Source organism: Poromitra crassiceps (assembly GCF_964638095.1).
Source record: "Poromitra crassiceps genome assembly, chromosome: 27".
Lineage (NCBI taxonomy): Eukaryota > Metazoa > Chordata > Actinopteri > Beryciformes > Melamphaidae > Poromitra > Poromitra crassiceps.
The window spans coordinates 4,833,478-4,845,375 of NC_139650.1; the positions used below are offsets into that span (position 1 = coordinate 4,833,478).

General features: G+C 44.9%; 1 protein-coding gene across 1 annotated transcript in view; it reads right to left on the reverse strand.

Annotated features, from left to right (window-relative positions):
- mdfi (MyoD family inhibitor) overlaps window positions 1-9,698 on the reverse strand; it is a 64,201-nt gene extending 54,503 nt beyond the window's left edge. The window contains exons 1-2 of the mRNA XM_083661668.1: window positions 9,332-9,698; window positions 7,524-7,747 (exon numbers count right to left, since the gene is read on the reverse strand). Of these exons, the coding sequence (XP_083517794.1) occupies window positions 7,524-7,731 (208 nt within the window). The 5' untranslated portion in view covers window positions 7,732-7,747; window positions 9,332-9,698. The remainder of the gene's footprint in view (window positions 1-7,523; window positions 7,748-9,331) is intronic.
- Between the last annotated feature and the right edge of the window lie 2,200 nt (window positions 9,699-11,898).

Sequence of the window (11,898 nt, forward strand, 5' to 3'; positions counted from 1 at the left end):
TACTGATGACTGCACACAGTGCATGCGCAGCTCATGGCAGACGAGGAAGTAACTTCAGTTTTACTCTGTTAGGTCGGTTACTCTTTGTTCGTTTTCAGTGTGTGGATTTACTAGGAAAATGGCCGTTTCACGTAACTTTGGATTATTATTTCATCGCGTGGTGAGTACACGAGTCACAACGTGTACATGTGAGTGTTTCTGGCCCTGTTGGAATGTGTATTTTGAACGAGAGTAGGCTAAAGTACCATAGAGTGCCATTGTAGCGCTAAGCTAACTAGCAGCGAGGGCTGCTGCACCGTTGTTTGTAGCGCGCAGAGTGAAAATAAAGCCATCTAAACTCTCAAAATGTTGGCGTATCCCTTTAAAGGTGTGTGGTGAGGCTGACTGATGTTCAGCTTGACCTGCTTATTGTGGCTGGTGTGAAATCACCTTCAGCCATGCTGTGACTGAAGGATGAAGTCCACAGGCAGGCAGACATACACTGCTGTGCTACAAGCCCAGTGCAGGCCTCAATGAGCCCTATACATTGCTGTGTGTGTGTGTGTGTGTGTGTGTGTGTGTGTGTGTGTGTGTGTGTGTGTGTGTGTGTGTGTGTGTGTGTGTGTGTGTGTGTGTGTGTGTGTGTGTGTGTGTGTGTGTGTGTGTGTGTGCGCTATGGGATGGGGGTAGGGTAGAGCAGAGTGCTGAAAGCAGGGCCTTGTTGCCCTCTGTGGTCTGATGACCAATCCTCCCCTCCACACCTACCTACCCTCAGCCTGAACACGCACACGTACACACACACACACACACACACACACACACACACACACACACACACACACACACACACACACACACACAGACACAGACACAGACACAGACACAGACACACCTACGTACACACACACCAGGCCAGACACACGTCTAACTTTAGTGGCAGCAGCCACAGTTGTAGTTTGTGTTGACTTCCTGAAGGGAGCACAGTAGCCTGTACTACAAAGCAAGATTAGTGGTTTAGCGAGGTAACTTCAGGTTTAACCCTGGTTTAGCCGTACTACAAAGCAAGTTAACTTCTTATCACCATGGCAACTCATGCTGCAAAGCTAACCTGGTCCCGACCAGGTTAGCTTCAGAGGATAAGATCAAAATCCATGACAGACCCATATAATCGGCTCTCTGGAGTCACTCACCATTCATAGGCTATAAGATCGCCATATGAAAAATAGATTGCAGTCAACTGAGAATAGAACAAGAAAAACATTTGGCTCTGTAGGCTACATAATTAAATTAAGCCTACTTACCACTTTATGTCTTAACAGCTCAACGATGCGTGGAGAAATATGATCACTATTAATCACGCAGCGCATATCATACACGGAGCCTCAAATGCATGGAGTGAGGGTGATATTCTCCTACATGCCAGAAAAGCCTATACATATAATATAGATATGGGATAAATATGGGATAGCCCCAATAGGCTACTAAATATGCAGGCTACTCTTGCATGTTTCAGCTGGAACTGTAGGCTGTATGCCAATATATGAGCAAAAATAGGCTAGTTTTTATCAATGAAAACTATGCCCGCATCGTCTCAATTCAGTTCAGCAGTTTTCTCTTTTATATTAGGCATCAGCATTATGATTATTTTATATATTAATTATTCGATCAGTGCAACCACACACATGAGTGATAGAGATCATTATTCATTGAGCATGCGTTTCTAAATCTATGGTCTAAATAGGTTTACAGATTGTGGAAATTTATACGCTGTGATTACACATTTAGGGGACAGAAATCGCTGATCAAAGTAAATCAAATGACTGATGTGAATACAAGCGGCAGCTTTAGCAGTCCTTCAGCAGACTATATCCAACGCGGATTTTCATTCTGACATAGGTTACATTAAATATCCGCTAAAACTCTGATCACGCACTGCGCTTTCATTGAACGAGGAAATGGGTGTGGGCGTGGATCAACTCAGCTGTTCATAATGTGATTGGCTAGCGCACCTCTTTCGCTTGGACGCGCGCCTGTGCACGAGCGAAAAACGTGCGCGTGCACAGGCAGATCCCAGCTTCAGTTATCGAGTAGAAAACCAGCGTCGTAGTATCGTTAAACTAGATAGCTTTGATCCTGTTCAGTCAAACCAGATCAAAGTGACAGATCGCGGGTCTGTTAAGATAGCTTCGTAGTACAGGCTACAGGTCAAGTCAGTTGTAGTTTGTGTTGACTTCCTGTAGGGAGCACAGGTAAAGTCAGTTGTAGTTTGTGTTGACTTCCTGTAGGGAGCACAGGTAAAGTCAGTTGTAGTTTGTGTTGACTTCCTGTAGTGAGCACAGGTAAATCAGTTGTAGTTTGTATTGACTTCCTGTAGTGAGCACAGGTAAAGTCAGTTGTAGTTTGTGTTGACTTCCTGTAGTGAGCACAGGTAAAGTCAGTTGTAGTTTGTATTGACTTCCTGTAGTGAGCACAGGTCAAGTCAGTTGTAGTTTGTGTTGACTTCCTGTAGTGAGCACAGGTAAAGTCAGTTGTAGTTTGTGTTGACTTCCTGTAGTGAGCACAGGTAAAGTCAGTTGTAGTTTGTGTTGACTTCCTGTAGTGAGCACAGGTCAAGTCAGTTGTAGTTTGTATTGACTTCCTGAAGGGAGCACAGGTAAAGTCAGTTGTAGTTTGTATTGACTTCCTGAAGGGAGCACAGGTAAAGTCAGTTGTAGTTTGTGTTGACTTCCTGTAGGGAGCACAGGTCAAGTCAGTTGTAGTTTGTATTGACTTCCTGAAGGGAGCACAGGTAAAGTCAGTTGTAGTTTGTATTGACTTCCTGAAGGGAGCACAGGTAAAGTCAGTTGTAGTTTGTGTTGACTTCCTGAAGGGAGCACAGGTCAAGTCAGTTGTAGTTTGTGTTGACTTCCTGAAGGGAGCACAGGTAAAGTCAGTTGTAGTTTGTGTTGACTTCCTGTAGGGAGCACAGGTAAAGTCAGTTGTAGTTTGTATTGACTTCCTGAAGGGAGCACAGGTAAAGTCAGTTGTAGTTTGTGTTGACTTCCTGTAGTGAGCACAGGTAAAGTCAGTTGTAGTTTGTGTCGACTTCCTGTAGTGAGCACAGGTAAAGTCAGTTGTAGTTTGTGTTGACTTCCTGTAGTGAGCACAGGTAAAGTCAGTTGTAGTTTGTGTCGACTTCCTGTAGGGAGCACAGGTAAAGTCAGTTGTAGTTTGTGTTGGCTTCCTGTAGGGAGCACAGGTAAAGTCAGTTGTAGTTTGTGTTGACTTCCTGTAGTGAGCACAGGTAAAGTCAGTTGTAGTTTGTGTTGGCTTCCTGTAGTGAGCACAGGTAAAGTCAGTTGTAGTTTGTGTTGGTTTCCTGTAGGGAGCACAGGTAAAGTCAGTTGTAGTTTGTGTCGACTTCCTGTAGTGAGCACAGGTAAAGTCAGTTGTAGTTTGTGTTGACTTCCTGTAGGGAGCACAGGTAAAGTCAGTTGTAGTTTGTGTTGACTTCCTGTAGTGAGCACAGGTAAAGTCAGTTGTAGTTTGTGTTGACTTCCTGTAGGGAGCACAGGTAAAGTCAGTTGTAGTTTGTGTTGGCTTCCTGTAGTGAGCACAGGTAAAGTCAGTTGTAGTTTGTGTTGACTTCCTGTAGGGAGCACAGGTAAAGTCAGTTGTAGTTTGTGTTGACTTCCTGTAGTGAGCACAGGTAAAGTCAGTTGTAGTTTGTGTTGACTTCCTGTAGGGAGCACAGGTAAAGTCAGTTGTAGTTTGTATTGACTTCCTGTAGGGAGCACAGGTAAAGTCAGTTGTAGTTTGTGTTGACTTCCTGAAGGGAGCACAGGTCAAGTCAGTTGTAGTTTGTGTTGACTTCCTGTAGGGAGCACAGGTAAAGTCAGTTGTAGTTTGTATTGACTTCCTGTAGTGAGCACAGGTAAAGTCAGTTGTAGTTTGTGTTGACTTCCTGAAGGGAGCACAGGTCAAGTCAGTTGTAGTTTGTGTTGACTTCCTGTAGTGAGCACAGGTAAAGTCAGTTGTAGTTTGTGTTGACTTCCTGTAGGGAGCACAGGTAAAGTCAGTTGTAGTTTGTGTTGACTTCCTGTAGGGAGCACAGGTAAAGTCAGTTGTAGTTTGTGTTGACTTCCTGAAGGGAGCACAGGTCAAGTCAGTTGTAGTTTGTGTTGACTTCCTGTAGGGAGCACAGGTAAAGTCAGTTGTAGTTTGTATTGACTTCCTGTAGTGAGCACAGGTAAAGTCAGTTGTAGTTTGTGTTGACTTCCTGAAGGGAGCACAGGTCAAGTCAGTTGTAGTTTGTGTTGACTTCCTGTAGGGAGCACAGGTCAAGTCAGTTGTAGTTTGTGTTGACTTCCTGTAGGGAGCACAGGTAAAGTCACAACATGTTGGGGCACAAGTTGAATCACTCTAACACAGGTATTCTCATTACGTGTGATGCTGTACTTAACACTGCGCGTGGTAAACCGCAGTGTAGCGGAGGACTGAGGTGTGCGTGTGTGGATCCTGTGTTATTGTCAATTCAGTGGACTAATCATAATAGATTTGGTCGAGACATGTCCTACTAACGAAGATTTTTGTGGCAGGTTCCCACGGCAACAAGCCACTTAAAACCTCTGCACACTTCCCTAACTGTTAACCACACCTACCCTAATTACCCCATAGGACCTGCACTCTGATCTGATCCAGTCAGTGTAGAGACTCAGTAAGTTCTATCTGTGTTGCTCAACTAGAGACTGAGGACTTTCTCCCAGCTTCCGTTGTTAAAACTGGGTGGAAACAATTTGAGAGTAAAAAAAAATAAAGAAATGCATCGAACCAATCAGAGTCTTTAGGGCGGGCCTTAATACAGAAGGGGCGGGCACATGCAGAAGTCGCGTGCTTGTAAACGATTAAAACGGAATCAAATAATGTAGCGTTGCTCGCGACATCCATTTTCAATGTTTTAAAAAGTAACCTCCGTGTTACAAAGTGATTTGCTGTATCTCCAGTTTGTGTTTTGTTTCAGTACGGAGGATAATCAATGTGGGTAGAGCATCATTTCCAGTAGGCTTGTTTGTTGTCGGGCGCTCACCGCCGTTCAAACTACACGACAAGGACTTCCAGACAGTTGGTAGGCGGAGATCTCCAATCATCTGGGAGCCCACAGTACAACCATTGTAGTGTTTTTTTTCAGGAAGTTTCAGCTGATCATAGAGACAGTGTAGGGCAAGTTACCCAGCAAGTGTAATAAGTTACTCTTGACTTATTACTTCTTAAAAAAAAGTAATAATATCACACTACTTATTACTTGGTTTCAAACATAATTAGTTACATTACCTGTTATATTACTATATTGATTTGAGTCACCGATCAGCCAAACTGCATTATACTTTCTATTGATTTGCACTACGCAGTAGTGTTGTAAGCCAGACCTATCTCCACACGTTGCGTTGGCCCGAGAAAGTAATGCAGTAACTTGAAGTTACTTTGATTGGTAATATTATTACTGTCTTGGAAATTGCAATCCCTCACACTACTCGTTACTGGGGAAAGTAATATATTACGGTAATAATGTTACTGGGTAATAGATTACTGCTCAACATTGATCCTCGATGAGTCATTCAGGGACACATGTCCTGCTGTCCCCGCCCCCCCCCTGTCACTCACCCCTGACCGTGACCAACGCGTGACGGGGAGGGTCAGGGGGCATTCCCCAACTCCCAGGAGACCTTTTAGCATTCCTCAGGGCTGCGTGGACCTGACCCCTCATGATACACACACATACACGCGCGCGCACACACACACACACACACACACACACACACACACACACACACACACACACACACACACACACACACACACACACACACACACACACACACACACACACACCCACACACACTCCCCATCATCCCTGATAGAAGGCAGCACATCCTCACCACCAGTTGTGCCTGCCGGTGGCCTCTGACCTAATGAATGGCTAGCTAGGCCTTCCACCGCAAACACACAGTGACTTTCCTCAGGCTTAGTGAGTGAGTCACTGGAGCTATCATTAGCCACGACTAGTTACTAGTGTCTGCAGGCTTTCAAACACACCCCAGACTCAAGAGGAGTCCACTTTGGAAAACTGTCATCAACTTAAATACACTTTCACAACGCTGAGTAAATGGCTGCATTCTTGCGTTCGGGTAAGAATGTCTCCTATAGCGACATACACGCACACACGCGCGCACACACACACACGCACACACGTACGTAAGTGCGGACGCGCGCACGCGCACGCACACGCACACACACACACACACACACACACACACACACACACACACAGGCACACAGGCACACACACACGACGTGCATACACACTAGCCAACCTCCTAGCATAATGAGGTTCACATGCGTGAAACAGCATGGAGACATCTTCCCTGTCTGCACTAATCCACCAGCTCTTCTATCTTCTCTCACAATCATAGATTCACACACACACACACACACACACACACACACACACACACACACACACACACACGCACACACACACACACACACACACACACACACACACACACACACACACGCACACACAATCATACACACACCAAAAGACAAAACTTGGTGTTACAGTAGTGATTAGGGCCGGGCAATATGGTTGCAATTAATATGGTGATAATCAGAAGGATTTGTCTCAATATCTCTTATGTATGGTTCATGTATACTACAAACACCTTCAACTGAGGGCATCTTGTGAGATCACACCAGCCACGATGCCTGTCACTTCAAACCAATGTGGGCCAGGGCCACACCCCTTTTCACCAGGACCACGCCCATTTTCACCAGGGCCACGCCCGTTTTCAACAGGGCCACGCCCCTTTTCATCCGTGCCACGCCCATTTCCAACAGGGACACGCCCCTTTTCACCAGGGCCACGCCCATTTTCACCAGGGCCACACCCATTTTCAAGCTTGGCCTTCATTATCATTTCAACTGCACACGTCAAGTTTTGTGACTGCATCTTGCACGGTTTTTTAACGCTATATCTTGTTCCCAAAATCTGTCCAAACAGACAGACCTGGCAAAGTACTCATTCAAAATGGCTTCTGTGGTAGCTCTCGCCACAATATGTGCCACCAGGACCACATCTTACCATGATGACACACACAGACTCACCAAGGGGACTTTTGTGCCTCGTTGAAGAGGCGGTTGGCAGCTGGGAAGAAACTGTCCTTGCGACGACTATCGAGAGTTTTTAAGTCAAATGTGCTCGTCGTCGTCAATTTAGAGAGCGCAGAAATGTGCGTCACACCATTGAAATATCTTCATATCATGACAATATGATTTCACTGAAAGACGATAAACGATCATATGAATCATGTACTGAATCTGCTACAGTAAATACTCGCCTATATCCAAGGCATGTTCAGTCCTACCACATAACCATTTGCAGACGATTTCTTTCTCCGTCTAACACACACCTGACCAACGCGCCATGCCGGTGGAGTGAAAAAAAGCAGTGTGTGTGTGTGTGTGTGTGTGTGTGTGTGTGTGTGTGTGTGTTTGCTGTTGCTCACCTGTGCTGGGCGTTGGGTGTGGGCTGCTGGTGGCGGCCTCCGTGATGGCACTGGGTGTGGGGTCACTAGGTGTGGGGTCACTGGGTGTGTGGGCACTAGGTGTGGGGTCACTGGGGGTGTGGCCACTGGGAGGCGGAGCCGGCAGACCGGGGTCCCCATCATCAGGGGGCTCTGGGGAGATGGCAGGGGCAGTCCTCGCCTCATCCATGGGCAGGGGCGTGGCTCTGGTGTGAGGAGGTGGGGGAAGGGGGGGGGGGGGGGGGGGGGGAGTGAGCCTGGGGTGCACAGAGCCACTAAATCAACATATAACCACAACAGACATGACAGCATGGGTCACATGAGAGATAGCATCTCGTATAGCATTTTAAATTGAGCTATAAGCCACGACGCTGCACTCGACAGTGATGATACATCAGCTGAGAGGTGTCGTTATGTGACTGGGAAGGAGCATAAAACCCTCTCAGATAGTCTAAAATCACTATAAAGCAGGTGATAAGAGTGGCGTATTGCTTTTATAAAATTGATTTTATAAAACAGTGCTTCTCCAACTTTTTCACATCAAGGACCCCTAAACTGACACAAATTAGACCAGACCCCCCATTTGATAAGATTTTGTCCCATGGTCCCACGGTCACACCTATGATTTTTGCTTTTAGATGTTTTATTACAGAAAGTGTATGAAAGCCATGATCACAATAGTCATACATTCTGTCATCGTGTTACTTATGGATGGAATTATAGTGAAAATAAATGAATCCCCTTTTTGCTGGGGACCCCCTGGAAGCCCTTCAAGGACCCCTGGGGGTCCCCGGACCCCAATTTGAGAACCAGTGTAAAAAACAAAACGTTGCTCTAAAAATAAAGGGACACAGACTTCCAATAAATCTTTTCAATATCAATATCAATCGCGAAATAATATATATTTCTTAATAATAGCAGTAAATTAAGAATTATTTTTAATATGAATAACAATCAAATGTTGTTTTGAGTTTTTGAACAGCAGCTAAACCCAACTACAACAAGGTGGGATAATTTCTAATGGTCCATTAAAACGTTTATTAACTGCTGCTGTGTTCACAGGTGATTATCGAGCATTTCAAAAGCGCTTGATGGCTCTGCCAATCAGATCAGAGGATCCATTTGTTGATTAGTACAATTAGGCCAATTATTGAGACTGGCCAAGTTCCTTAGCCTGTGCGTCACGTGCCAACATGTGTTTTGTGCGCGCCTCCCTGCGCAATCATCTCCGTTGGACAGCTGTTTGCGCGCTCCCGTGCCTGGCTGGCACCAAAGTGTAGATAATCTCTGCAACTCAACTTAACTCAAGACACTTGGGTTTAGACGTGTTTTGATCAGTTTAATACCTGTCTTCAGTTCATTCGTCTCTCTAGTCTAGGTCGTGGTGTAACTGCCGGTTGCTTTTTAAATGGTGACAGGTTTGAGAACTTTCGGGGGAAAGTGAAAACAGCTCACACCACACACACACGCTTTGAAAACAGTGCCAAGTCCAAAAAAGTTGTTCTTTTTGTATTAGACCCAAAACAATGTCGCTTGTCATTCAAATAATAATGCTATTTTGAATCGAGATTTAAAGTGAAGGCTAGTAACTATACCGACTTTGTTTGATTCTGTTTACCTTTTATTAGGCTGTTAGGTCTGTGCCCCTGCGCTTTCCCAAAGCGAGTCTGTGCATGTCTCAGCAGCCCCAACCTGGGGATCCAGTTCTGCCTGCATTTATACCGTAATACAGAAGACCAACAACAACAACAACAAGCACCACCACCACCACTCCAACAACACCTCCTTACCTTCTCGCTGGCCTGGCCTGGCTGGGACACAGTGCAGCAGTTGTTAGGCTAATTCATTCTCTGACCTCTCCAGGTGGACTTATCTCCTTTCCGACCTTCGGCGCGTCCTACGTCCCCCCCCCCCCCCCCCTCCACCACCTCACTCCTGTCACTTTCCACGGCCACGAATATCCTCTCCGCGTCTCATGTACGCGCTCCAAAACTGTTGCTTCAATGCATTCTTCTTCTCCACAGAAGATAGTTTTCTCTCTCTCTCTCTCTCTCTCTCCGCCTCTGAAGTTTCTCAGTGCGACTCGCCCCGTTCTCCAGCTAGCAGCACACCACCAGATGTTGGTAAGTTTAGTGTGTCTCTCTGCAGGCAGCTCTCTCTCTCTCTCTCTCTCTCTTTCTCTGAATAATAGTCTTTGTCTGGAGTGTAGCTTTCCCAGCTTCCAATCCGTTTTGTAAACAAAGTCCCAAGTGGAGCGCGTTGTTGGCCAACTTATTTCAAAGTGTGGAAGCGAGCAGCCACTGCTTCAGTTTCGGATAGTATCTGAGATCAGTTCGCTGTGCAGTCAGTCTCTCTTTCCTCCCACCACTACTCTCGACTTGTGTGAGAGACTTCTGTGCTGCAGCCTATTGGACAGGAAGCTGCAGTCAGCGGTGATTACTCTGCTTCCTCCAGGCTACAAACGACTTGGGCTGAACTATACTGTCATATAATTACCCCTTAACCCGAACCAGACACAGCACTAACACCACTGGCCTACATATATAGCCTATATATTATATAGGCCACTTCAGGACTTGGTTATTTTATTTTATTTTATTTTATTTTATTTTATTTTATTTTATTTTATTTTATTTTATTTTATTTTATTTTATTTTATTTTATTTTATGTTTTGTTGTTAATAATCCTAACATTTATGAAGGTAATCATAGACACTGTTTACTGTGTAATAATAGAAACAGGTAAGAAAGTGTGTAATAGCACAATGAAGTTATTATGCAAAGCCACACAAAAAAATCACTATAATATTCCAATAGGTGCTTATTGTTTGTGGCACGCTACTAGAAGTGAGTTTATATCATTTTTCCCACTATACTATCCCTACCTGATAATATTGCCATACTTATTCCATAGGCTCATGTTTGTGCTATTCAATTATTTATGAGGTTGCAATAATTCTTTAATTGATTATTATAATCATCACTGTTGGGGTACATGTCCCCCCCATCACTTTTTAAAAGCAGTTTGTTAAGAATGTTCTGAAGAATAGTTTGCACCAAGAAACGTCAACTAACAAATGAGAAGAACCCATTGAGAAAGGTTTATTTGCACAATAGTAAAACATCCAATGCAATGCAATGTAAATACAGAAGAAACATTGTCCCAAAAAAAGTAATTGTATCCCTTCAGGTGTTGTCATGTTTTAGGGCAGTGTTGCAACTGTGGACGTGATGCATATTATGCTCAGGATGTTGCTCTAACAAACATCAAGGGTGAAAAACAGCAGCCACCACAGTGTGTCTGGTGATGTTTTCACCTCGTGAGTCTGAGTGTGTCTGTGAGTCATCCAGGCAAAACATGGTCCTGGTGACACCTATTGTGTGGGAACTTCCACAGAGGAGAGGCCGTGTGAATACTTGGCCAGGTGTTTATGTCTGTGGGGCAGATTTTGTCACCGCGATAACGTGAAAACCTGCAAGACGCACTCACGCAACTTTACAGGTGTGGAGCTGACGTCAAAATGAAGGCCGAGTTTCGAAAATGGGTGTGGTCCGAGCAAGCCCCCCCACACACCCACACACACCCACTTTACGCCCCTAGCCCACATTCAGGCCATGGGCGTCGCAGCTGGTGTGATCCATGCAGGATGGTCTAGTTAGTAGTTAGTTTTTGCAAAGAAATAATGTCTGCAGTGGAATATTGAAATCTTGTTGCAACTGTTCCATGATGGGCCTTTAGGGAACTATTGAAGGAAGAAGATTCAGTTCCTTACTGTACACACTGGATAGAGTTAGTTCTTAATCTTTGTGCTTACACGCATACAGAAAGCCTAGATGACAGAGGCCTTGTCTGCTCATGCCCGTCTGACAGCTGGAGGTGAACTGATGAGAGTCGTCATGGGACTGATTGATGTTGAGGTAGCACCAGCGCAGCAGATCTTCTGAGGCTTCAGACACGAACACACTGCATTTTTACTAACAACTTGATGACCTCCTGTTCAATTTGTCATCTGCAACTCTAGCTTTGACACGGGGCTATTTCTAGGATTTGTAAGCCCTGTGGGGGTAAAGCCTCTCTCTAGGCATGAGAGGGGAGAGGCTTTTGGACACTGGTAGTGTTAGCGTCTCTCTATACACCAGAGGCATGCTGAAGAAGAATATGCTTTTATTATTTTTATTTTTGCAAAAGGAATCTTGACAAAGTGTAGTGACGTCACTTGACACCCAGAAATGCGGAACCCCGCGGCAGCTAATAGTATGAGTTGTGCCAAACAAAGGTTAATATCTCAAAAACATCGCTTATATTTTGACATTCTCAGTGAGAGCAGAAGTCAAGTCAAGTCAAGTCAAGTTTATT